Source organism: Bos javanicus, chromosome 2, assembly GCF_032452875.1.
Source record: "Bos javanicus breed banteng chromosome 2, ARS-OSU_banteng_1.0, whole genome shotgun sequence".
NCBI lineage: Eukaryota > Metazoa > Chordata > Mammalia > Artiodactyla > Bovidae > Bos > Bos javanicus.
Genome location: NC_083869.1, coordinates 131,753,260 through 131,781,247, shown reverse-complemented (window position 1 = coordinate 131,781,247; position 27,988 = coordinate 131,753,260). Strand labels below are relative to the sequence as shown.

The 27,988-nt window shown below is 43.2% G+C and overlaps 2 protein-coding genes across 11 annotated transcripts in view; both read right to left on the bottom strand.

Moving 5' to 3' along the window:
• HP1BP3 (heterochromatin protein 1 binding protein 3) overlaps positions 1-7,577 on the bottom strand; it is a 39,212-nt gene extending 31,635 nt beyond the window's left edge. For 3 of the 9 annotated variants that reach the window (XR_009731999.1, XM_061394191.1, XM_061394237.1), the window contains exons 1-4: positions 7,489-7,577; positions 3,306-3,360; positions 2,111-2,303; positions 1,564-1,663 (exon numbers count right to left, since the gene is read on the bottom strand). Coding sequence is in view for 8 of the 9 variants with exons in the window: in XM_061394191.1 (XP_061250175.1) it covers positions 1,564-1,663; positions 2,111-2,206 (196 nt within the window). In the remaining variant the exon portion in view is untranslated. Of the gene's footprint in view, positions 1-1,563; positions 1,664-2,110; positions 2,304-3,305; positions 3,361-6,483; positions 6,574-6,904; positions 6,986-7,488 lie in introns of those variants that run through there. The other 6 variants (XM_061394193.1, XM_061394192.1, XM_061394201.1 and 3 more) reach the window with 6 other exon arrangements.
• A 17,512-nt stretch (positions 7,578-25,089) lies between these two features.
• EIF4G3 (eukaryotic translation initiation factor 4 gamma 3) overlaps positions 25,090-27,988 on the bottom strand; it is a 353,949-nt gene continuing 351,050 nt past the window's right edge. For both annotated transcript variants that reach the window (XM_061394178.1, XM_061394181.1), the window contains 2 exons: positions 27,519-27,665; positions 25,090-26,036 (listed from right to left, as the gene is read on the bottom strand). In XM_061394178.1, the coding sequence (XP_061250162.1) occupies positions 25,855-26,036; positions 27,519-27,665 (329 nt within the window). In that variant the 3' untranslated portion in view covers positions 25,090-25,854. The remainder of the gene's footprint in view (positions 26,037-27,518; positions 27,666-27,988) is intronic.

Below are 27,988 nucleotides of genomic sequence, written 5' to 3'. Positions count from 1 at the left end.
TTTTAATCTTGATGCACCTTTTCCTGCCCTTTGTCTCAACTATTTGGCCTGCCTAACTGTCCCACCAAACTGGCTGTGTAACAACTGTCATGTTTACTGATTTTTCCATTGCCTTACTTTAAAAAATGGAAAAGCTCAGAGTGTATACTGAGCTTTCTCAAATGGTAAAGAATCAGCCTGCAATGCAGGAGAGCTGGGTTCGACCCCTGGGTGGGGACAACTCCCTGGAGACGGGCATGGCAACCCACTCCAGTATTCTTGCCTGGAGAACTCCACAGAATGAGGAGTCTGGCCAGCTACAGTCCATGGGGTCACCAAGAGTCAGACACAATTGGGCGACTAACACTTTCGCTGTAACAACAGAGCTACAAATTAAATTTCACCTTATTTTCTCTTAAAAGTTTACAATTTAATAAAGGTTCAGGTGCTCAGCTGATAATGAGTATGTATTACATATGAGACATTATTTCCAACTCATTAAACTATTCTATCTTTTCAGATTTATAAAATTTAAAACATGAGTGAAGTCCAATCATTTTCATATACAAAATACTATATAAAAGGACAGAGATAAGACGGATAAACAGAACTTGTGAAGTCTTTTATTGGTCCTTTATAAATTCTTGGTTGACTTTCTTAATACCTCTTACATCTAAACACTCGTGTATTCTGAAAACTCGTGTTATCAGTGACTTCAGCTGGCTGTTAAATGCGGATTAAGGTAGGCCATCAAGTGGTTTATCCCAGTGCTGGACAAAATAACCTTCCCTCCAACTCACCAGCAACTATTTTTTTAAATATGCTAATTCCCTTGTCTCCTCACTGCCTTAGGCCAGAGTACCCAAGATGCTTATAGTATTCATCTGAGGATACTGAGCCAAAACTCAGGCTTAGCTGCAGCAGAGTATATCTCTGGTGCACCAATGATAAAGGCAACAAAGGTGCATGGTTTATTTTATTCATAATATATGCTGGTCAGCAAATATTCAGTTCTAATAGTTGTAACATGGGCAGCACCATGTGCTCCACCCTGGCAAAGAAGAGAGAGAAAAAGGTCACGAAAAGAACAAGAAAAGCAGTTACACTTGAAGAAAGGAGCACAAATACTCCAGATCGATAGTTCTACCTTTTTCTTGATTTACTATGTTTCCAGCTCTATCTGGCTAATCTTCTCTCCACCAACACCAAGGTTACAAACCAACACTTTAATCACCCATTTGCTCCCTTATGGCCTCCTCATGACTTCCAGTCGAGCCTTCCACCCAGTCTTCCTCCCCATGACACTGTATGCCCAGAAGCTACTACACTTTTGACCATTTCTGTTCTCTCCAACCATCTTTCTATTTTTAATTCTAAGAACATGAAATTTTTGCCTTCTAAAAATCTTCAGAGACAAGATGAAATTCTTTCTTTGCCCAGAGGGTCCAGAAATGACATACCAACTGGTACCACTTCTCTCTCTAAATGCTCCCCACAAACACTTACGTTCAAGGGAATTTATGGGACACTCTAACCTGGAGCAGAAACGCTGGCCTTTTTAAGCTGTCCACTGCTTTACTTTACCTGGCTTTTCTTCTACTCCTTCAGCGAGCTTGCTCTTGGGAGGAGTTTCCCGGGTAGAATTCACAGCTCGACGAATCGGCATGGTGTTATCTTCTACCTTCTAAGAAAAGAAATGGCCATAATCACACATGCAAAAACAATTTATCTCTTCTCTCTTTCTCAAGGGGGGCTAATTAGGTGTCAGAAGATGTAGGAGAATTCTTCAAGTCGACTCCAGGATCTGATGCAAATTACTTTTTAACAAGTTTTTTTGAAATGAAAATATGATTCTTAAGAAGTAGTTCTCAAAATGTTTTATTTTAGCTAGAATTTCAAATGGAAGTAAGTAATTATACTTGATTTGAAATAAATTTAGAAGCTTGGAGGTTTTCTCAGGAGTTTGAGGGATAAGGGAAGATGAAAAGAACTTTGTATCTACTTGATTTTTTTAGATTCATAACCCAGACTCCCCAAAGCAGAGGAAGGAACAGGTACCAAGAAGGACCCAGCAGGGCCTGAAGTCAGGGACTGATCCAAGAGTGAGCTTCAAGAATGTGTCAGCCCCTACCTCACCTAACTTGTCCGCGTGGATCAGCTGAGCTCCTACTATAAGTGGGAGTGCCTTAGGATGGACGAGTTCACCTTGAGACGTATCAGTCGCCATTTAAAATAATTTCTAGGCCCGAGTACAGGTTACACTCTGAAGCCTCTGCTGTTAACCACAAGGATTTTTCCTAATGGTTTCAGTGTGAAGCATCAACCTAAAGCACAGAAAAGACCTGGTGTGAAGATTATAGAAACAAAACTAAACTAAAACGTCTAAATTTAATATACATCCAAAGGGGGGAAAATTCACTATAAAACTTATAAATGACAGATGACTTGGTCAATTATCATTCAGAAAGATAAAAATTACTATCAAAATACACACTGTGTAAAGCAGCGACTAAGACAAACGCACAAGCCACAGCAGCCGCTGCACCTTCCACATGAACAAAGGCAGCCAGGACAAGAAAGCTCATAAGACCCTAACCCCATCCTGTCTCCTGTTACTATCAGGAGCTTAGAACAGACTACAAGACCCAGAAAAGGTTCATCTATGTTTACTCAAGGATCATTTTACTAAAGAGAGAAATGTTGTTAATGTTCTCAAAGGGGTCAGGAAACTTAACTGCAAACTTAACTCCATCTCCATCAGAGAAGTTATACAAGGACAAAAATACTGCTGAAGAACGTAACAGTCTAAAAGCCTCCAGACTCAGAAAAGCAAATTCAGACCATCACCTAAGAGATTAAGCATGCTTCTAAGACCTTAAGAACAAAATTAAATATTGAAAAATAAAATCTATGTAAGATCACTCAAATTTACCTAATCACTTAATACCCTCTGCTCCCCTTATCTCATCTGAGAATCAAGGACACTTTATAATAAAAATTTCTCAAAAAGAAAAGAAAATGATCAGTCAGGTGTTTAGATCTTTGTGCTAATGAACATTAATGAAGAACTGGGCAAGAGGAGACTACTCATTCAACTTCTGCTTTAGGCTCTAAACTTGTCTAGGAATTTAAGAGCTTTCAATTTGTCAGGTAATAGTTATTAACTGTTACAAAGACTACTTAAAATGCTCATATAGAAATTTATGTCAAAAACTATAAAACACAGAAATAAAAAGTTGTTTTGGGGGGGCTTTGTGACAACCTAGAGGGGTGGGATGGGGTGGTAGGTGGCAGGGAAGCTCAAGAGGGAGGGGACATATGCATACCTATGGCCGATCCATGATGATGTACGGCAGAAACCAACACAATATTGCAATTATCCTTTAATTAAAAATAAATAAATTTAATAAAAATAAATATACTTGCAAAAAAATTTTTGTTTTCTAATCAAAATGGACTTAAGGGCATTTTTAGGTTTGTGAAAGCTAAAAGTCTACCTTGGAAAAATTTCAATACATAAACTTGCTTACTCATCCAACTAGCACTTACACAGTAATATACTTTCCTTGATTAAAAAAAAAAACACAAATCTGATAATTTTACAGGTAAATACCATTCATAAGCACAATTTCACCATCAGGTTATTCTTGGTAAAGTGATACTGCTAATTCATCTTTCTTAACCCATGATAATACTAGCTAGGCTGAAAATGATACTGAGAAATTAACAAAACCTTTAAGAGTCTCTTTTCATAGAACATCTTTTAAAAGAATATATGTTCTCTCTGTAAATAAAACACTAAAAAAATATCAAAACATTTCCAGTCAACTCTATATTTACTAATTGCTCAAAATTAAAACAAATTTTAGGGAGTGGGGGTGCAAAGAAATTATTCTCAATGCCAAAATGATAAAATTGACCAAAACCAGGGCAACAAGTACATGGCCCATCGACACCCGACATCATTGACCCGAGGACAAGAATATCAGTTTAAATTAGGTCTGGTAAGTATGCCCAGGTTGGAATAACTGAAAAATAAGTTGCTTTGCCAAGCTTCCTGAATGCACCCACCACAGTAACAGATCCTGACACTCTCCTGCTTAAACCTCCCCATCACTCTCCTCTCTTGAGTCCAGACACACAGACCTTCTGGTCCTCAGTGTGTGTTCTGCACATGCTGTGTTCTCACTCTGACATTCTTTCCCTGGATATTTCAATCAGGTTCAGCACAGTGTCACCCCCTCAGAAAGCCCTCCTATCCTTCTTTTTCTTCTTCAGGTTTCTTCACAGCATTTAACACCACTTATAACTCAATATATGTCTATTTGCTTGTTTATTATGTGTCTCTCCCAGCAGAATGTAAGTACTACAAGGGCTAGAACTAATTCATCACTGCATCCCCAGTACCTAGAAGCATGCCCAACATACAGTGGGTGCAGCATAAATACTGGGGGGAGGGCTTCCTTGGTGGTCCAGTGGTTAAGAATCTGCCCTGCAATGCAAGGACACTGGTTCAATCCCTGGTCCTAGAAGATCCCACATGCTGCAGGGCAACTAAGCCACGACTACTGAGTCCACATGCCTAGAACTGGCGCTCCGCAACAAGAGAAGTCACCACCATGAGAAAGCCCGCACCCAGCAACAAAAATCCTGTGCGGCCAAAAATAAAATAAATTAAAAAACAAACCAACCAACCAACCGCAGGGCAAATGTTGAATGAACAATGACACCTGGCAGTACTTATTTCTATGTTCAACATGTGTAAAAAACACTTAAAAAATAAAAATTTAAAACAATATAAACATTAAGAAATGTTTGCCTCAGCTCTGAATTTCCTTAATAAAGGTCATGTAGCTTAAGGCTCTCTTTATAATAGGTTGGTTAATGACTTATTTCCTCAGTTCATGGTTCATCACAGAGCTGACAAAACTATTTGGATGGTTAACTTAAAACTACCTTAACAAGTACCTATTAACTGTTGATGCTGCGCTTCTGAATGATCAGACTTTTAGACTGCCGCACTTGTTCCCTGACAGAGATCTTATCTGGCTGGTTCACTGCCCTATACTTCCTGCCCAAGAAACATACTAGGCTCCAAACAGGTGCTCTACAAATATTTGTTAAAGTGAAAGAATGAACGAAACTTGAGTAAGTTTTTCATTTGGGTTCTTATGTGACAAACCAATCTCAGTTTACCTGTGGTGTGTGTGGACTTCCTGTGGTCATGAATCTGTTTTTGTTTTTTAAGTATAATGTCAGATGAACAATACAAAGATCTGCTTTTTTCAAGGGAAGTGCTAAGCTGTTTAAATACAGGCAATAAAGAAAAGGTTGTAAAAGTAGAAAGTCTATAATTTCAGAGTTTTAATTTACTTTCTTTACCTTAAGTGCAAGCACTAGAAAAATAAGCAGGAGTTCAACAATGTATTTCAGTTTTCTGATATCCTTGAAAACATGCATTTTAGGGAAAGTACTATTATTTCATATTTTACCATAAAATGTCTGCCAATACCTTACGTATTATAATGTCATTAGCCTTGCACTGATTACACTAAATTGTTCCCAATCTAAAGTCTTTCACTATATTCAGACTTACGGAGTAATGTCACAAAACGTATGCCTATAATTTGCTGGAAACTTTTTTCCCCACTTTTGTATTTCAAATAAATCAGTATTACTTAATTAGTATTTGTCTCGGACACAGATGCTCTGGACACTACAGGTACCTCCTCCTAAGATAAGGACGATCTAACTGGCTGAAGAGTGAGCGTTTTCATCTATACACGAAGAGTTCAGGACGCTTCCTCCCAACATATCGCCCTCAATCTTCCAATTCGACAAGGCCAAAATTACCCTCTAAAAATGTTACTTCTACTCTGAAACACGCTGCACTAAATTTTCTGAAAAGAGCAATGAATTTAAAACTTCGTTAACAGCTTCACGCCTATACCAGACTAAACAAATCTTCCAAACTAGCCACGTCTAGCGTCACTCTAAGACAAGTCAGCTTGTCCGTGAAGCCCCAGGGGAATTCCCAGCTGCACTTCGAACCAGACTGTCACTTTTTAATGTAACGTAAGGTCAGGAAGCATAAGCGCAGAAAGAAAAGGTACACATGGAAAGAGGGGTCAAGTTCACCTTGGCCGTTCTCTGTGCGGGGGGACTGTCCCTCAAAGAGGTGTTTCAATCATAGTGTTAGTCGCTCTGTCGTGGCGGACTCATTGCGACCCCATGGACTGCAGCCCACCAGGCTCCACTGCCCATGAGATTTTCCAGACAAGGATACTGGAGTGGGTTGCCATTTCCTTCTCCAGGCGATCGAACCCAGGGATCGAACCCGGGTCTCCTGCACTGAAGGCAGATTCTTTACCAACTGAGCTACAAGGGAAGCCCTGTTTCGATCATAGACAAGCGGTCAATAATTAAAAAAACAAAAAACCCTTTGATCTGGGGCTCTCACTTCACCCCTCCTACCTCCAGCTCTTTACAAATGCCCCTACTCACAGGCTTGACTATATTAACTAAATCCACCTCGTCTACAGAGCAGTGAGTCACAAGCTCGACGAAAGCCATGGGAACGGGGGTAAAAACGAAAGCTGAGTCCCGGGTGGCGGCGGCGGCGGCAGCAGCAGCAGCAGCGGCGGCGGCGGCGGCTTTTCAGGGGCGCGAACAGCTGACTCCGCGCCGGGCCCGAAAACCCGGGCGGAAAGACCAGCAGACAAAGGCGGGGAGCGCCGAGCACAAGGCGGGGGGTGGGGGAGAGGAGAGCGGAGCCGGGATGAAGGCGGCGAGGCAAAGGGCGGCGGGCTCAGCGCGAGCTCCGGCTCCGGAAGGCCGACGCCGCGACCCGGGCAGCGCCCGCCCGCCCGCGCGCGCGCCACGCAGGAGGCGGCGGACCGCGAGCACCAGCCCCCCGCGCACTCACCGCTGGGAGCTCCGTAATGGCGGCAGCGGCGGCGAGGGCGGGGACCCCGGGAGGGTGGTGGGGGGGGCGGGTCCGCCACAGCCAGTCACCGCCGCCGGCATCTTTCGAACCGGCTCCGAAAACCTCTGAGGGAGTGGGGTGAGGGGGGAGGGCGGGGGCCCGCCGCGCGCCTCGGGAGCATGCGCGAGCCCTTAGCCAATCAGAGCCGGGCGGGAGGACGCCGGCGCAGGCGCGCTGCGAGGCAAGGCCCGCGATCAGGGAAGCGCTCCCTCACCTCCCCCCCGGTCCAAACAAAACAAGGGCGGGAGCGCGCGCGCGCCACAAGGCCCCGGAGGCGGCTTCCACCAGAAGGGCAGGGGGCTCGGTTCACAGCGGGGGGAGGGGAAGAGGGGGCGGAGCGGCCGGGGCAGGCAGACCAAAAAAAAAAAAATAAATAAAAGGCGCCACCTCCGGGGACGCCAGCGCCCCGCCCCCCTCCTCTCAGGGAGCGGCGTCGGCGCCCCGGGCGAGCGGTCTCTCCGCCCGCCTTCAGGGTCCAGCGGGCCTGCGCCCGCTGCCCGCCCGCCCGTTCCGTCCCGCGTTACCTCTGCGCTCCCCCCTTCCTGGCGCCCGCGTGCTGCGAGGCTTCTCGGCTCCGCTCCCGCTGCCGCTCGCCGCCTCCGCCACCGCTGTCCTCCAGGCCCAGCCGCCGAGCTCTGCCGCCCCGCCCCCCTGCTCGCGGCCCCGCGCGCGCGCCCATCCCTCACGCCGGCCCCGCCCCCTCCCCTGCGCGCGCCGGCGGCCGCGCCCCCAACAGCCCGCGGGCGCGGAGGGAGCGCGCGAGACTCGCCTCCCCTTGGTCGGGCACGCGGGGGCGCGAGAAGGCGGGCGGGGCCGGCGCGGGGGACGCCGGGGCGGCGCTGAGTGTCCCCGCGCCTGCCGCCGGCGCCTCTCGGGTGGCTCCGGTCGTCTTGGCTGTGGCTTCGGTGTCCTCGGGTTCCGTCCCTGAGTTTCCACTTCGGCTCCCCGTCTGCCTTTGGAGGGGGTTGGCCTTTCCCGCTCCCGAGTTGAGCACAAGAACGACCCCCTTCTTTGAAGACGACGAAATGATTAGAAACCCAGAGAGCGGAGAGTGTGCAGTTACCTCACGTTCGTTCCTATGAAGTCTCCTCACAGGACGCAGGAATGCCTCAGGAAAAGAACTGTAGAAGTTGCTTTTCTAGTCAATGAAGGGGTCTTCCCGGGCTCCCTCATCCACATATGCAGGGAGTGTCCTCAAGAAGGAAACGTCGGGATTGAAAAGGGAATTCCCTTCGAATTGTCATCTTTACGTTAGTTACCAGCATGTTTAGGCTATGTACGTTACTGCTGAAAGACGTTATAACTTTTTCAAAGTCGATTTTGGGAAAATTCGATGTATCTAAACTAGGTGTTTTGTCGGGGGTAGAGGGGGCTTGGTTCCTGAATACACGGAGAAATAGTAAACTACAATAGCCTCGAGGCTCAGAACAGTGTGAGAAGCAGTCGAATGCGGGTACCTGTCCTAAAGATTTTATTATCAAACCATTTTAAGCACTTCATAAGCCAGTCCTCAGGCTCTGGCGTTGCCATGAGCACTTTAACTGTCTCACCAGCTTTCCCACTCCATCCGTCCCAAAGTCAGCTATATAAAAATGTCACCACAACCACAAATTCCTTACAAGGTGAGTGTTACCATTAATGTCCCAATGGCATTACCAATGCCCCGGCATCCTGGTGTCCCATTAAACGTGTTCACAAGGAGTTGGGTTCATCTCATCACCGTTTCTATCTTTTGTCTCCTTTAAAAAGACTCTTCTATTTTTATGTATTTGCTTAAAACATACTTTTTCCCGAAAATGTCCTTTCCCCCATCTCAGACAAGGAGCTGACACAGATAAGAGCAAACTAGATTCCACCTTTACACAGATTTTTTGCTTCACACACACACAACTTACTCTGTTCTTTAGAACAGAGGCAATTCTTCGTGTGCACAGAGGTATTTGCACACACGCCACCCCCACCCCCCAGCTAGGCACTAAAGCTACCATTTCCTTAAGTCTGAATGTGTTTTTTCACTTAAAAAAAGGACTTGAAGTTTTTATTGGACACGTATATTGCTTGAGGCATTTTACCTCTGCTAAATGTAACATCTGGTCGGTTTTGATTTTTATGCTTAGCCGCATCTGAGTTAAGATTCCATGGGGGTATGGTTTTATAGTTTATCTCATTTGGTTTTCTTTAAGCTATACTAGTAAAAACATCATTCATTTTTTTTTGTTGAGAACAGAGTTACATGATGATTTTTGTACCCTTTACTTAAGCTGTTAGGCTGTCTGACATTCTGCACTGGAGGGAACATAAACTTTGGCAAGTTGAAGAGCAGCTCTGTTCTCATGGAGTGAGTGTGTGGAGGTTATGATCAGAGCATCAGTTAGACCCTCTTGCAAGAAGAGACCTCTCACACTGAAATCAAAATCCCTGAAGTTAGCACCATTCATTCCTTTTAAGCTTCACTCTCTTCTAAAATATTTAAAATGTTAATATCAAGGAGAGCTAACATATAGGCCTCAAACTGATAATTGAGAATTCATTGTTTTAACCTCTGAACTTGAAATATAAAGCTTTCCATTGAATAGTCAGGGCTCAGAAGTGTAAGAACTCTGCGTAGAGGAGGAGCTCCTAGGAGAAAGAAAAGGAGTAATTGTGCTGTTTTCTGTGATGACTTCACACTTCCCAGGGCCATCAAGGTTAGAGGAATGACTCAGGAGTCCCAGAATCATGAGGAAATGTAGGATTTTGTGAACTAGAAAAGCCCCAAAATGCAATTGCAGCATCTCTGCTGCTGCTAAGTCGCTTCAGTCGTGTCCAGCTCTGTGCGACTCCATAGACGGCAGCCCACCAGGCTCCTGCGTCCCTGGGATTCTCCAGGCAAGAACACTGGAGTGGGTTGCCATTTCCTGCTCCAATGCGTGAAAGTGAAAAGTGAAAGTCAAGTTGGTCGTGTCTGACTCTTCGCGACTCCATGGACTGCAGCCCACCAGGCTCCTCTGCCCATGGGATTCTCCAGGCGAGAGTACTGGAGTGGGGTGCCATTGCCTTCTCCGGCAGCATCTCTAGTTTTCGACAAAAACATCCATTTTTTCAGACGCCAAGTCCCTGTTGAAACTTTAGCAAGTTTTGCAGACTTCATGGCCTGTTGTCAATGCAATAGATTTTTTTTTTTTTTTTTTTTTTGCTATTCTTCACTAAGTGATACTTAAGTCTGTTAGGCTAAAAGGTTGTGTTTTGTATAGAAAAACAAAATAATGTGACTTTGGAGATTTAGGCATAAGGATAGAAGTTGAAGCAATTTCAGGTTCCAGGAATATTCCAGACCAGAGCTATGACACTGCCTCATGAGGTTGAGCGTGAAGGATACATCCACCTATTTTACTCACATTCTACTGTGTGTTAAAACAGACGTTTGAAGAATAATTCTTGATTGTCTGGTGGGAAGAGATGTTTCTGTTCCTAGCAAGTCTGTCTTTATTTTCCCCACAAATCAAGGCCAATTCTGTAATTTCACACAGAAGTAACCAAAAGCCTGGCTGGAGATTGGTTCCTTAAGAAGGTACGGTTCTAGTAGGACTTGGGGTCACTTGACTTTTCTGGTTTCCAGCCAGGAAGACTGGAAATGACTCTCAAATTTGGTTGCAGCTTGAAAAGGGATGGCAAAAGAACAATTTATACTATTAGGCCAAAAAAAACACACAAAAAACCATGGAGGCTGATAAAACATTTAATATCACTTCACCACTGCTACGCTTTTAATGGTTTTTCTCTTTTATTATTTATTTCCTGAGGCCAAGTTTAGAGAGTTTAGGCCAAGTTTACTTATCCCTGATTTAGAGATAAGTAACAACCCTGGATGTGAGTCTGAATGAACTCCAGGAGCTGGTGATGGACAGGGAGGGCTGGTGTGCTGCGATTCATGGGGTCACAAAGAGTCGGACACGACTGAGCGACTGAACTGAACAACCCTGGATCCTCCTCTGCCAGTGCTGCACTTTATTCTACTCACTGGTGACAATAATTTTAACTCTATTCATCCTAGTAGTCTTCAAAATGAAACACTTCTTTCTAAACTTTGAAAAATTCTGAGTCTAAAATATGTCTGATCCCAATTGTTTTGGATAAAGGATCATATATCAGAATATACAAACCAAATAAAACTTTACAAAATAACATTTACCCTCATAAGTTCTCCCCCCATATATGTGTGTGTGTGTGTATAATATATATATTTACAATGCTGGATGAAATCCATTAATTTTGCCATTCACAGTTTGAGAGCCTCTGTCCCAGATGTCATTAGCCCTCTGGTGTTAAATTGGAGTCAATGTTTCTAGCTCCTTGAAGAGATCTGAAAAGTGTTAATGCCAAGAGTTTACTATCATTTTGAGGAGGGTAAGTTTTAAAAGCTGTCCTTTAAAGTTTGAAGTGGCTGATATATTGGCTAAAGTTACAATTCAGTCTTCAAAGTAACAAAAACTCTTGGGAATGTCATTACAGGTGGCTAATCAAGGTCCTTAAGGCACTTGGTCCTGCATCTCTTAGGGAAAGAAACAGGATTTGCTTTCAAGTCCGGCTCATGTCAGTTTTTGGGAACTGTATGTGTTGAACCATCCTTCCCCCTCTTTTAAACACCAGAAGCAAGAAAACCACATTTTAGACATTATAAGGACAGTCTTGATTTGCCAAACTTAACTAAAAATCAAAATATATCCAGTGTTGACAGTTAATATGAAGCAAATTTGCCAACAGTACTGTTTTCTCCCTCTACAACTACTTTGTGACTCTTAAGGGCAAATCTTACTTGCAGGAAGATGAGGGGAACCAGGCCTGTGACGGTGGCAGGAGATTAAGTGACAGATCAGCGACAACCAGGGTTGTGGACTTTCGTGGTTTACCGGCCGCGAGGAGGTTGAGTTAGTGTGAGGCAGGACCTTCAGTGTTTAAACCAGGCTAGTCCCACCCAGCAAAATGAGTTCGTCACCATAACACATCTTTCCTTCATGGTTATGGGGAAGTTTGAGCGAGTTTCTTTAAAGAGAAAGATTTCCCCTCCAATAAAAACCCAGTAATTTAAAGGAAGACACGAATAAAAATTTGTGATTGGAGACAAAAGATATTTTTAAAAGAATCATTAAATTGGACCTGTTTGTTAAAAAACAAAATAAAACTGGAGTCCCAAAAAAATGGTGACAGAAAGGATCTTTCCCTGTTATAAAACAAAGTGAAACTGCCAGTGGTGAGAAAATGAAGTTTTTTCAAAAAGGGAAAATACCGTAAAACACTGGCTTTGAATATTCCAGAAATACTTGCAGCAAGGTTGTCAAAGTTTCAGCCCGAAGTTTGGAAAGAGCAGCATGTCAAGATTGAGACTCAGATTGTTAGTTCAACTTTTAAAATTTAAATTTTGATTTATCAGTGATGTCTTTGTTCTTCCCAACAGAAAAAACATTTTGACCAAAAAGGCATAAATTTCAAATGTTCAAATTTGACATTTTTGTGTCTCTGCTTTACACTCTACTTGAGTCTATGATAATTTTTAAAATCCTGAGATTTAGTCTAACCAGCTAGCATAGTTGTCTCTTTATCCAAAGTAGTTAGCATCTCCAACATTAGGAACAAGGGCAGAGCTGTATATGACATCATACGCATTTTTTCCAGAATGTATTTTTAAGTACTTGGTATTTTTAGTAGTTTGTTATGGTTTTATAGCAAAAACTAGTTATTTTTTCTTTCTGTCATAGGTAGGGCAATGTGTAACTTGCAAAGGATACCATTAATTTATGGCCCCAAAAGATGTTTTACCTTTTTTTCAATGCCTTTCTTATTGAATCCTCAGAAAAGTGGAAAGTAAAAGCTGCTAAATCTCCTATTTGTTATCTGTCAGAAGAGAAGCCTGAGACTTCAGAGCATCCTAGGGAAAACACAATTAAAAAAAAAATTTGAACTACACAACAGTAGAGAAACACGGATGGGCAAACCATGATCTACAATTAAGGACTGTAGTGCAATTTTGTATGTGGCTATGACTAGGGTTCGCTTCTGTCGTGTCCGACTCTGTGCGACCCCATGGACTGCAGCCTACCAGGCTCCTCCGTCCATGGGACTTTCCAGGCAAGAGTACTGGAGTGGGTTGCCATTGCCTTCTCCTTATGACTAGGGTTGTAGAATGTGATAGAAAGAGAACTTTGGACACAGGGAGGACAGGCCCCAGATGATCCAGGAAGAATGCTGGGGGCTTTATCTTTCCTTTAATTAATCCTCAAAACAACCTTACTGAGGTGGATGGTGTTTACAGATGAGGAAACAACCCAGGCAGGGTTGCATTAAAGACTCTATATTTTTCCAATTCCAATACTCCAATGAATATCCACTATACCATTTTCCCAAGTGTAGAATAAAGACTTCTGGTGGTGATAGAGAATATATTTGGGAAATCACTGCCTTCCAAAAAAACCCGGTTTGTGAGTCTCAGCGCTGACGCTTGCTAGGTACAAAACTTCTGTGGCATTTAGATCCCTACTGTTGAAAGCAAGCAGTACCAACTTACATATGTACCAGAGGGCTAGTGCAAAGACTGAATTAGATGACACCAAGTCATGCAGATGTAGAAAGGGCTTAGTATTTTTGTATTACAGACGAGAAAGCAAAGCCTAAATGTTTTCATGACATTGTACAGGAGACAGTGATCAAGACCATCCCCAAGAAAAAGAAATGCAAAAGGGCAAAATGCTTGTCTGAGGAGGTCTTAAAATAGCTGAGAAAAGAAGAGAAGATAAAAGCAAGGGAGAAAAGGAAAGATACACCCATTTGAATGCAGAGTTCCAAATAATAGCAGGGAGAGATAAGAAAGCCTTCCTCAGTGATCAAGGCAAAGAAATAGAGGAGAACAATAGAATGGGAAAGACTAGAGATCTCTTCAAGAAAATTAGAGATACCAAGGGAACATTTCATGCAAAGATGGGCTCTATTTCTAGGACAGAATTGGTATGGACTTAACAGAAGAAAAAGATATTAAGAATAGGTGGCAAGAACACATAGAACTGTACAAAAAAGATCTTCACGTCCCAGATAATCACAATGGTGTGATCACTCACCTAGAGCCAGACAGCCTGGAATGGGAAGTCAAGTGGGCCTTAAGAAGCATCACTATCAGTCTTATGGACTCTGTGGGAGAGGGAGAGGGTGGGAAGATTTGGGAGAATAGCAGTGAAACATGTATAATATCATGTATGAAATGAGTCGCCAGTCCAGGTTCGATGCATGGTACTGGATGCTTGGGGCTGGTGCACTGGGACGACCCAGAGAGAGGGTATGGGGAGGGAGGAGGGAGGAGGGTTCAGGATAGGGAACACAGGTATACCTGTGGCAGATTCATTTCGATATTTGGCAAAACTAATACAATATTGTAAAGTTTAAAAATAAAATAAAATTTAAAAAAAATAAAAAAAAAAGCATCACTATGAACAAAGCTAGTGGAGGTGATGGAATTCCAGTTGAACTATTTCAAATCCTGAAAGATAATGCTGTGAAAGTGCTGCACTCGATGCCAGCAAATTTGGAAAACTCAGCAGTGGCCCCAGGACTGGAAAAGGTCAGTTTTCATTCCAATCCCAAAGAATGTTCAAACTACCACACAATTGCACTCATCTCACATGCCAGCAAAGTAATGCTCAAAATTCTCCAAGCCAGGCTTCAACAGTACGTGAACCGTGAACTTCCAGATGTTCAAGCTGGATGTATAAAAGGCAGAGGAACCAGAGATCAAATTGCCAACATCCGTTGGATCATCCAAAAAGCTAAAGAGTTCCAGAAAAACATCTGGTTTATTGACTACACCAAAGCCTTTGACTGTGTGGATCACAACAAACTGTGGAAAACTAGACCACCTTATCTACCTCCTGAGAAATCTGAATGCAGGTTAAGAAGCAACAGTTAGAACTGGACATGGAACAACAGACTGGTTCCAAATTGGGAAAGGAGTACGTCAAGGCTGTATATTGTCACCCTGCTTATTTAACTTATATGCAGAGTACATCATGAGAAACGCTGGGCTGGAAGAAGCAGAAGCCGGAATCAAGATTGCTGGGAGAAATATCAATAACCTCAGATATGCAGATGACACCACCCTTATGGCAGAAAGCGAAGAAGAACTAAAGAGCCTCTTGATGAAAGTGAAAGAGAAGAGTGAAAAAGCTCGCTTAAAGCTCAACATTCAGAAAACTTAAGATCATGGCATGTGGTCCCATCACTTCATGGCAAATAGATGGGGAAACAATGGAAACAGTGACAGACTTTATTTCTGAGGGGCTCCAAAATCACTGCAGATGGTGATTTCAGCCATGAAATTAAAAGACGCTTACTCCTTGGAAGGAAAGTTATGATCAACCTAGACACCATATTAAAAAGCAGAGACATTACTTTGCCAACAAAGGTCCGCATACGTTTTTCCAGTAGTCATGTATGGATGTGAGGGTTGGACTGTGAAGAAAGCTGAGTGCCGAAGAATTGATGCTTTTGAACTGTGGTGTTGGAGAAGATTCTTGAGAGTCCCTTGGACTGCAAGGAGATCCAACCAGTCCATCCAAAAGGATTCAGTCCTGAATATTCATTGGAAGGACTGATGCTGAAGTTGAAACGCCAATAATTTGGCCACCTGATGCGAAGAACTGACTCACTGGAAAAGACCCTGATGCTTGGCAATTTGAGGGCAGGAGAAGGGGATGACAGAGGATGAGATAGTTGGATGGTATCACTGACTCGATGGACATGAGTTTGAGCAAGCTCCAGGAGTTGGTGATGGACAGGGAAGCCTGGTGTGCTGCAGTCCCTGGGGTTGCAAAGAGTCAGACACGACTAAGCGAATGAACTGAACTGAAATGTTTTACAAATAGCAGTTATTTTTAATTAGCTTTTGGTGAAGAGCTTTGTAAACTGGCAGGGATACAAAGTGTTCCTTAGGCGGTAGTTCTCAAACTTCAGTGTGCCTGAGAGCTTGTTAAACGTTTCTTGGGCTCCTTCCATTCCTTCAGATTCTGATTTAGTAGGTTAGGGTCTGTGTATGGGCATTTCTGACGTGCTCACAGTTGATACTGATTCTGCCAGTCTAAGGTCCATACTTTCAATGACCTTAATCTTAGATATGGGCTTCCCTGGTGGCTCAGCAGTAAAGAATCTGCCTGCAATGCAGGAGACCTGGGTTTGATCCCTGGGTCAGGAAGATACTTTGGAGGGGGGCCCACTCTAAGTACTCCTGCCTGTAAAATCTAATGGACAGAGGAGCCTGGTGGGCTACAGTCCATAGAGTCACACAGAGTCAGACACGACTGAAGTGCCTGAACAATGGCAGCAGCAGCAACCTTAAACTGCTTTCCAAAGAACCAGAAGCTAGTCCAGTCCACCGTGTTGCTAAATTTTGGGGCTGTGGATCATTAAATGATGAAAAACTACTGCCATTCTTAAGTGAGAACTTATTTTTAAAAAAAGAAAGCAAGCACACACACAAACCAGTGATGGTAGGTCTCCAGCAAATGCTACTGAATTGATAGTATAAGGCAATTTTCAAAAAGTACTTTTCATCCTTTAGTCCAGAAAGTGTTTGTCTGGATTAATTTGTCATAGGTCATGTTCAAATTCTACTTTTGCGTGTGAGAATGAACTCTCACCATCCCTGGCACTCTTGCTTCATTTTTCAAATATACCCTGCATCTCCTTTGCACTCATGATTTTGTCTACTTGAACCCATCCCATAACGGTTTAATTCTTTAGACTTCTCAGTTTAAAATTCTCTTCCTAAAGGAAGCATACCCCAAGCCCCTGGTTTATACAGGGCGCCCATTACCTGCTTCCATAGCTCTGTATTTTCAAAACATGTGCCATTTGTGATGCCACACTTGTGTGTCCAACCAACACCTTGCAGTTGAAAAATATGTTTTAAAAACTTGAAAATATAAGTTGTTCTCTAAACTATTTGGCAGATCAGGTTATTTTCGCTATTCCACAGTGATCTCATATTAGAGTCACCTAGGTAACTTAAAAACAAAACGATGCCAAGGTTTCATCTCCAGAAATTCAGAAACAACTGCCCTGAGGTTGAGTCCCAAGATTTGTACTTTTGAAAACTCCCAGGTGAATCTACCATGCAGCAGTGCTGAGCCACAGCACTCGACGTTCTAGGAAGCAGTTAGATAGGAGTGCTGGTGGAGGTTTGCCAAAGATGGTTTCCTAGGACCTGGTCAGAAGACATATTATCAGTAAGAGGTAAATGTAACAGAAGAGTCAGAAAGGAAACCACTGCTAGAACAAGTTCAAGTGTTGGATAGTCATTTGTTTAGAAAATTTCAGAAAATCTTGATAGTCTTATTGTTGTTCAGTCATGTCCAACCCCATGGACCACAGCCCGCTAGGCTTCCCTGTTCTTCACCATCTCCTGGAGCTTGCTCAAACTCATGTCCATTGAGTCGGTGATGCCATCCAACCATCTCGTCTTCTGTCGTTCCCTTCTCCCTTGCCCTCAATCTTTCCCCGCATCAGGGTCTTTTCCAGTGAGCTGGCTCTTCACATCAGGTGGCCAAAGTACTGGAGCTTCAGTGTGAGCATCAGTCCTTGCAGTGAATATTCAGGGTTGATCTCCTGGTTTGATCTTGCAGTCCAAGGGATTCAAGAGTCTTCTCTGGCATCACAGTTTGAAAGCATCAATTCTTCGGTGCTCAGCCTTCTTTATGGTCCAACTCTCACATCCATACATGACTCTTACTTCTTCAAAAAGTTTAGTAATATCGTATTTCACCAAGACTTAATGCATTGTTAAGCTTGGGAAACAGTATTGAAAGTGATTCTGGATGTGCTCAGATGGTTGGCATGAGTAAACACTTTTTTTAGGTTGTGCTGGGTCTTCGCTGCTGCTCAGAGGCTCTTTGGCGAGAGGGGCTACACTTCGTCGCAGTGCACGGGCTTCTCACTGCAGTGGCTCCTCTTGTTGCAGAGCACAGGCTCCAGGCAGAGGGCTCCAGTAACCGTGGCGCACGGGCTTTAGTTGCTCCATGGCATACGGAGTCTTCCCAGACCAGGGATCGAACCCATGTCCCCTGCATCAGCAGGCGGGCTCTTATCCTCTGTACCACACCAGGGAAGTCCGAGAGTAAACTCTTTTTAGTGAGGACAGTGGGGGCCCATACAAGTGAGACTGGACAAATTGCCAGTGAATAGCAGTGTTAGCATTAGAACACAAATATCCCAATGCCAGTCAACATCTCTTGTCTACTATGGCTTTCAACTTCTTTCTGTACAACCTCTTGCTACCCACCCAGCTAACATTTCCTTTTTTTTTTTCCCAGTTGACTCCTCTGATAGCCTAATTTGTTTAACCCTTTCATGTTTACTGGATAAATCTAAGACTTTACATTTACCTCAAAGTACTGCTTTGGCTGCATCTCATCAAGTTTCAGTATGCAGTACTTTCACTGTCAGTTAACTTCTGGTTACTTAGTTCCCATTATTATTATTTAACTGAGTTAGTCATCTAGGCAACATTTTAACACTGTTCTGTATGGTACACTTCAATAGACTTTCTGAATATTGCTAGCTAAGGGAAAGTTAAATCATCATCACAGGGAGAGAGGGAGTATTTTCAGTCCTTTCTTCCTGCTATGTACAATGAGCAAAAACATAATTATAGTATCTATAGGATGGAGTCTTCTGAGTACCAGAAAAAATGAGGCAGTATTTTAAAAAAGCCATAGGGTTCCTGTGAAACTAGAAAGATCTCACCTTCAGTAAAAAGAGTTTAAAGTGCCAGCAAAACAAGAAGCAGAGACACACCAGTAGTAATGAGCTCACCCAACGCCCAGATCTTGGTTTCTAAATACCATTCCCTTAAAAGAAACCAAGGCTCCTAGAAGGAATGGCTGATTCTATAGGTAGCGGTTTCTTGAACTGTCACAAAGTGCTCTAAAATGCACTTACTGCAGATGAAGAAACGTCAAAGAAACATGAATCAACCTAAAAGTGCTCCCAAGGCCAAAGGTGGAACAACCTATGTGACCAAATAATGTGGTTTTGGATTATAACTCAAAATATAAAATAAATATACATGAATCTGAATTGATAGTTAGTGACTAGCTTCCAAACAGACCAGAGTAAGAAAAGGGGAAAAGAAACCTAACTTTGGAGTGGAGACCTGGCAAACACCACCATAACCACATAGTTAGGGTGAAACATCACCAGTGATGTCATGGGAGCATCACATACCCCCTGTTATGATATGAGAAGGGCACTTCACTTACAAAGTCTTTTTATCCCAAACTCATTACCTTAGTCTAATCATGTGGTGCTGGAGAAGACTCTTGAGAGTCCCTTGGACTGCAAGGAGATCCAACCAGTCCATCCTAAAGGAAATCAACCCTGAATATTCATTGGAAGGACTGATGCTGAAACTGAAACTCCAATACTTTGGCCACCTGATGAGAAGAGCTGACTCACTGGAAAAGACCCTGATGCTGGGAAAGATTGAGGGCAGGAGGAGAAGGGGGCGACAGAGGATGAGATGGTTGGATGGCATCACCGACTCAACAGACATGAGTGTGAGGAAACTCAGGGAGATAGTGATGGACAGGGAAGCCTGGCGTGCTACAATTCTTGGGGTTGCAAAGAGTTGGATACAACTTATTGACTGAACAACAATCAGGAGAAAAACACCAGACAAACCCAACTGAGGAACATTCTACAAAATACCTGAGCAGTGACGTCAAGGTCATGACATACAAGGAAAGATTAAAAAACTATCAGAGGTCAGAGGACACCAAGAATACGTGATGACTAAACACGATGTGGTATCCTGGATTGCATCCAGGAGAAAAAGGACAAAAAGGGCCATTTCGTTCAGTCGCTCAGTCGTGTCCGACTCTTCCCGACCCCATGAATCGCAGCACGCCAGGCCTCCCTGTCCATCACCAACTCCCGGAGTTCACTCAAACTCACATCTATCGAGTCAGTGATGCCATCCAGCCATCTCATCCTCTGTCGTCCCCTTCTCCTCCTGCCCCCAATCCCTCCCAGCATCAGAGTCTTTTCAATGAGTCAACTCTTCACGAGGTGGCCAAAGTACTCGAGTTTCAGCTTTAGTATCATTCCTTCCAAAGAAATCCCAGGGCTGATCTCCTTCAGAATAGCCTGGTTGGATCTCCTTGCAGTCCAAGGGACTCTCAAGAGTCTTCTCCAACACCACAGTTCAAAAGCATCAGTTCTTCGGTGCTCAGCTTTCTTCACAGTCCAACTCTCACATCCATACATGACCACTGGAAAAACCAGAGCCTTGACTAGATGAACCTTTGTTGGCAAAGTGATGTCTCTGCTTTTGAATATGCTATCTAGGTTGGTCATAACTTTCCTTCCAAGGAGTAAGCGTCTTTTAATTTCACTGCAATCACCATCTGCAGTGATTTTGGCAGTAGTGAAACCCAAGGTCTAGAGTTTAGTTCACAGCAAAGTACCAATGCTGGCTTCTTAGTTCTGATAAAGGTCCACTGGTAATGTAAGTGAAAGTCATTCAGTCGTGTCCAACTCTTTGTGAGCAAGTGGATTGTACAGTTCATGGAATTCTCCAGGCCAGAGAATACTGGAGTGGGTAGCTGTTCCCTTCTCTAGATCTTCCCAAACCAGGGATCGAACCCAGGTCTCAAGCATTGCAGGTGGATTCTTTACCCGCTGAGCCACAAGGGAAGCCCCTGCTAATGGAAGACATTAATGATAACAGGGAATTAGATGAAAGGTACATGGGAATCTACTAGATTTGAAACTCTTCTATAAGCCTAAATTTATTTCAAATAATATATTCATTTTTTAAAAAAAACTTGGCACGTGGTTTCTTTGACATAGGACTTCAGGATTTGGTAACACACAATGATGTCTTTTTGGGCATGGGGTGGGTGGTAATCCTAACACTAACAGGTAATCACTTTCCCTCTGAGGGATACCTGTGGCATCTGCAGCTAGTGAGCACATACTGGATCTCTCCCTAAACTGCTAGAGGATGTTGAGACTTATGGAGCTCAAGTGTATTGAATAGGAAAGGTAATCATCTACAAGACTAATAAATTGGGACTAGTGAGTAGAAAAGTTAAAGTGAAGTCATTCAGTCATGTCCGACTCTTTGCAACCCCATGGACTGTCTCCTACCAGGCTCCTCCATCCACAGGATTTTCCAGGCCAAGAGTACTGGAGTGGGTTGCATTTCTTTCTCCAGGGGATCTTCCCAACCCAGGGATCAAACCCAGGTCTCCCGCATTGCAGACACTTAACCGTCTGAGGCACCAGGGAAGTTCTAGTGAGTAGGAGGGGCTCCATTTCAAGGCGTTTTTTACTCCTTAATGAGTAATTTTACTCTCATGACAAGTAAGTAGCCTCAAGCTGTTCAGGAAATCCATGTCCAAATGTGCCTCATTGGAGAGGACAAATAAAACCTGAAATGTCAGGGTATGCTGTAGTAGCCTCTAATTCATGCGGGAATTCCAACCCTAAGGACAAATGACTCAGGTAGCACTGAATGAGAGATCTAAAGGACCAGAGCCCAGTTGCCCATGCTAGGATGCCTGGTAGGCTGCAGTCTATGGGGTCGCTAAGAGTCAGGCACGACTAAGCAACTTCACTTTCACTTTTCACTTTCATGCATTGGAGAAGGAAATGGCAACCCACTCCAGTGTTCTTGTCTGCAGAATCCCAGGGAAAGAGGGGCCTAGAGGGCTGCCGTTTATGGGGTCGCACAGAGTTGGACACGACTGAAGCGACTTAGCAGCACATCAAACTGTCAGGTTCCTGATGTTGCAAACACTTGTGAGGTTTGATCATCTGCTAAAATGCTGGATTGAAGGTCAAAACACACAGCAATACGATGTATGATTTCATCCATGTGAATCCACAGAAAGAGTAAGTGGCTCCCAGGGGCTGAGGAGAGTAGAGAATGAGGAGAGACGACTCAAGGATTACAGGTTCCTTTTTGGCTTGAGGAAAATATTCTGAAATCAGAGTGGTGATGGCTGCACAGTGGTGAACACAGTAAATTTCGGGTGGCTTTAGAAAGTCGTTCACTTTCGGCTACACCGGGTCTTTGTCCCCGGTTGGGGTTCTAGTTAGGTTGAGCGGCGGCCCTCTTTCACTGTGGGGCACGGGCTTCTCATTGCAGTGGCTTCTCTTGCTGCAGAGCGCGGGCTCTAGGCTGCATGGGCTTCAGGACTTGTGGCTCCCAAGCCCTAGAGCACAGGTTCAGGGGTTGTGGCCCACAGGCCGAGCTGCCCTGTGGCACGCGGAACCTTCCCGGACCAGGGTCTGAACCCATTTCCCCTGCACTGGCAGGCGGATTCTTTGTCACTGGACCAACAGGGAAGTCCTGGGTGTATTTTATAGTCTGTGAACTGTATCTCAATTAGAAAAAAAAGGAACGCAAAAATGCTCCTCTCTTCAAAATGCGGAATGAAGGAGTGCATAAAGGCCAATAGCATGGTGAAAATTGAAAAACTGGATCCCTTTTTTTTTTTTAAAGAATAAAACTTAGGGAGTTCTCTGGCAGTCTAATGGTTAGGATTCTGCACGCTCACTCTATGCCAGGGTTCAGTCCCTGGTCGGGGGACTGAGCGCTGCAAACTGCACGGCACAGCCAAAAAGAAAATTTAAAAAAAAAAAAAAAGAACAAAACGTAAGTAATGAAACCACAGAATTACATCCACTAACCTAAGACTATTTTTTCTAGCTTAGAATCCTTTTGACTGGAATGGAGCCACTTGAAAGAAAAAATGTCAAAAAACCCATGATGATAATTTGTTTGAAGAGCGTTTCTAGAACAGATACAACTATCTTTGGGCTAATAATTGTAAATAACCTACAGTGTATTTTGAAATGTTAAGAAAAGACAAAAACCAAATCAAAGATCTGCCAGCATAACAAAGGCAGACACTTCTTAGTGGGTCAGTATGCTGATGTAACATGTAAAATTCTAGCTTTCATTTTCCATAAAAAATGTGAGTTTCCATGAGAGTAAAGACTGTCTTATTCAGTTATACTTCTTGCACTTAGAACAGAGTAGATGCTCAGTAAATATTTACTGAATGAAACAAGTTCATGATGCAGCTATGAACTGGCTTGTTGGTTTTCGCAAGAACTAAAATGAGTTTATTTTGAAAACTGGCATCATGTTCTTTTGCTAGAAAGGGAAAAAAACTCATTTAAACTTAATAAAACACTCTAAGTTAGCTGGTTTGAATACAGGCATAACGCACCTTCAGTGAGCTTAATGGACCTCGTCCCAAAGTGAAGGAGCTTTAAAGCGGAAGCTGCAGGCGACTCAGCGCTGCCATGTCATCTATCACGTTAAACCAAACACCGCCAAACCTCCCTTTCAAGTAAGAAAACTGCAGAGAGAGGAAGAGTCATGACGGTGTTTCTGCACTTCAGCTGGTCCAACTGTGGATCAGTTATCCCACTCTGCTCATATTTTGCCATTAGTAACCTTGCTAACCCATCTAACATTCTGTATATAAAGCAACAAGTAACCCAGAAGTTACTTTGGAGTCTTCTCATCACAGTTCATGTTACAGATGAGACTGCAGACACTTATTTCTGTTATTGTACTACAGATGTTTATATAGCTGAAGCTTTTTTCAACCCTTGAATTATTTTCTCCCCGATATTCTTCTCTTTCCTCCAATCCTTACACTTGTCCACATCTGAAGTACTGATGAACAGGTTATCACTGCTACCCGAAGTTCCTTCCTGGCTAGACCCCTGCAAACAACAGCCACTGATTTCCAGAAGGCAGTCCCCACCTTGCTTCCCCAGCCCCACCCCCACGCCCTGTGAGTGCTGCCAACACCTAGAACTACATCACAGTCAGGAGATTTCTGGCTCAGAATCCTCTGCACTTTGGTTCTGGCAGCTGTTAAAACTCAAAATAACATAGAATCGAATTGCTTCTTCCAATGGAGGGCTCCCAGGCAGAGCCTGCGGTCAGACCCTGAACGAGCTTTTCAGGCTCCGTCTCTTATGACAGCGGCTGTCACCTGCCTGTCACAGGACTTTCAGGACTTGGTTCTTGGAGAACAGCCTTCGGCCACTTCACAGGGGGCTCTGGGGGCTCACGGAGGGGGATCCTGTGTTGTGTTCAACTACATCCTGAGAGAGAGAGCTTTTTACTGCTATGGAACATGTTGTTCTTGTGCATTACATGTCTCGCCAAGTCTCTTAACGTGAGCATTTCTTCAGAGATGGAAGCCAGAAGAACTCTGGTTATTCAGACACAAAATACAAGGCTGCGTATTTGGGAGCAGCTGGCTTTCTTCATAAATACATTTGTAGGGTGATGGCCTACAAACAATTGAAATGGAAAGCCACTTGTAGAGACAACAACTTCATCAAAGGGGAAAAGAAACGACACACACACACAAAACAAAGCACAGCACAGCACTCCAATACCTGTCAGAGAAACAAAGGCCCAAACCACAGTCCACTTTATACTCACCAGAATGGCTTGCATGAATCTGAAGTTGGGGTAAATGTGATTTTCACACGTGGTATTGGTTTGGTTTTAAACCACATGCTCACTTATTTTAAGAAGCGTAATGTAACTTTGGTTTCTTTAAAGGACATCTTTGGGTTTCTTAAGCACTGGAGGCAGTGATGATTTTAAAAGTCACTGGTATTGGTAGTTTCAAACGGAAGTAGTGTCCCTAACCCAAATGCATGCAGTGGGACACTCGGGGACTTAAAGTAGTGCTGCTGGGTCTGTTTCTACCAAGGATGTATTTTTGGTTGGTGTTGGAAAGAAGCATCCCTTGGGCTTCAGAGAAGCTCCCCTACCCAAGCATGAGTGCCCCCCTTTGCCCACAAAGTAGCTTGCCTTTTCCAAATGCAGACACATAGACACACACACTCTCCCCCGCCAAGCCCTCAGAAGCGATCCGGATTAGACAACACGTAGCCAGACGGCACCTCCCAGAGATGGGCGCACACGCAGCAGCTGTCAAAAGGAGAAGTCACTTTACTTTCTTTTAAACTTGCAATGTTTGCCTTTATTTTGTTCTTTATATTTTGAAAGTGAAAAGAAATAGTACTGAGTCAATTTCTTTTTGTTTTGTTTTTTTTTTAAATATTTGTTCTATGTATTTACAAGCCTTAAAGTTGCTCTAAAGATTTCAAAAGTATTAAGAGTACTTTTCCCAGGGTAGCACTTTTTTTTTTGAACAATTCTTGGAGTTCTCTGGTCCACAGCATTTCTTTCTGTTCCAAGGTTATGTATGTTTTGATTACTATTGTGATTTTTTTATTTTCTGAAGCAAGCTGAGAGGCAGGCAGAAAGATCTGATGCCAAAAAAAAAAAAAATCTTTCTTACCTTGTTCACCCCAAACCTTCTCAAATCTGGACTAAATACTATGCTTTAAAACAAACGTGAGGTGCATCTGAAGGGGAGGGAAATTTATTTCTCTGCTTTTCTATTATACAAGTTGTTTACAGAAACTGCAAATTAAAAAATTACACTGGCATTTGCAGTCCTTAAAATAAATTAAAAGTTCTCAACTTTTTTTTTTTTTTTTTTTTTTGCTAAACAGATGTGTTTTTTTTTAAAGTATGAGTCCTCATTTAAAAAGAAAAGATTAAAACAGAAAATATTTTCTATAAATAATACATGTATTTTGGTTTTAGTGCTCCCGCCCTCAGGTTTGAAGTTTACTTTTTTTCCAGTACCTTTTTCCTCCATGATCACCTTTTTTTTTCTCTTTCCCCTTTCCCACTCGTGCACACGTGGGGGTTTCTGCGAGAATTGGCCTTGCTGCACTGTGATTGGCGAAGACGTGAAACTTTTTAAAAAAATACTTAAATTGTTTCTTTTCTTTCGTTTTGTGTATTTGAAGTTTTAGTTATCCTCAGACTCTTCTTCTGCTTCCCGCAGCCATGTGAAGAACGCCGTGACAGACTTCAGGGCCACACCCTTCCCATTCTGCTCTGCCGGGTCCTTGCTGCTCTCCCACTTGTAGAAGGCATCCTCAGAGATCACCTCCTCGTCATACAGGCAATCAAAAAACATCCGTAGCAAATCTGCAAGGAGGCGAAAGGAAACTATTGGTTTGGGGGCACTGTGGCTGTGAGGAGGCCACATTCCCATCCAGTGCAGGGAAGGAATTCCTGTGCAGGACGCCCCGTCAGGGCCAGGGCACCCGTGAGACTTCATCACACCCCCTCCTGACAGCCTAAGAGAAAAGCCACTTGTCTAAAGAATGCGAAAGGAGTCAGGCAGTCGGAACTAGTTCTTATTCCTATTATTTTATTCAACTTGAACTGTTTTCTGATATTACTGAGCTGTTTGATGTTACACAGTTTTCAACCTAAACACTTAAAAGTATAAGAATAATTCTTTAAACTTTCCTTTTGATACATTTTCTTTGAGATTTTACAATAAAACCGTCTAATTTTTACAAATTTTGGGAGGAAAAGGCAGAATGGACTTTCTCCCCTCTAATGTCGCTGTCAAAACGAAGAGAGTAATAATTCATATGAAAAACATGAGTAGAAACTATCTTGTCTGGATTTTATCCAGTGAAATGACAGCCATTATTTTCAGTGCCCAGATGATCTGGGCAATTTTAGTCCTCTGTTTTACAGTCATCATGGAAACTTAGCTTATATTATTGTTTTAAAAAGGACAGATTTATAGACAAAATATCTCTTCAGTTACACTCCAAGGACTGTTCCAATTCCTCCCTTTATATCCCAAAGGGACTTAACAACACTAGCCAAGAAGAAAAACTTTGCAGAAGTCACAACCGAAGGAAATGCCAAAGAATTGCTTCAGTGCTATCTCTGAAATAGCCGTATACTTACCGTCCACTTTCAGAAGTTTCAACTGAATTTCCAAGATTTAGTATGATTCAATCAATTTACCAGATCACTAACACTTGGGTGTTTGGGTTACCTTGTTTGTCTGGTTAGCCAGAATTAACTATAACTCTTAACCGAAAATTAGTCTAAAATGCCTTCATGTCTTTGCTGGCTATCTGAGGACTCTGACAAGGATCACCCTCTTTCATTATTAAGGCCTGGGTCCAAGAAGGTGAAAAGCTGTACCACACGGACGCTAAGGCTGCCGGCCCTGGACCCGCATTGCGCAACAGGGCAGCCGCTGACCACAGGGGTTGCTGACACTTAACATTCTAGGCTCAGTTCCTTAGTCACAGTAGCCACACTTAGGTGCTTGACTGACACGAGTGGTTCATGGCTGTCATGCGCTGCCTGACAGATACATTTCCATCCTGGCAGAGATTCTTGTAAGACAGACATGCTGGAGAATGAGGATTCAATCTCCTCAGATAATATGAATAATATAAACTAGTCTTCTTGTCATTTTCTTGTCAAAGTCAACCACTTAAAAACATTCATGTTTATCAAAGTTACAGGCTGAGTTTTGTCACTCAGGATGCTGCTATTGCCCACTGTTTAAAGTCCATCAAACCGTCTCTCGAGTGTTGCCCTGGATAAGCCTCACCCTTCAGCTGGGTTAACTGTAGCAAGAGGGAGACTTACTGGCAGGTTGATCAAGTTTTACTATTGATGCTTGTAGTGCATAAAGTGCTTGCAGTTCCTTCTCTGTATCTGAGTCTAGGTACTTGAGTAAGATCGGCACTCTCTGCTTGATAACAGCAGTGTCCACTCGGAAGGTCGAACAGTCGGCTGGAAGAGACAGAAGAACTGAGCATTAACACACACAGCTGTTTTCAGTTTTCTGAATCAGTAAGACATACATGACCCTGCAAGGAATTTTGAAACGCCAAATTTTCTAAAATTTCAATTAAAAACAAAACAGCTCTGCTGGATCTGTTGTAACACTGCTGCTGTTTTATGTTTTGGTTGTCTGGTCGTGAGGCATGTGGGATCCTAGCTCCCCAGTCAGGCGTCGAATCCACACCCCCTGCACTGGAGGGCAAAGTCCCGACCACTGGACCACCAGGAGAATCCATGAAATTCTTCCCGAAACAAACAAACGAACAAAAGTA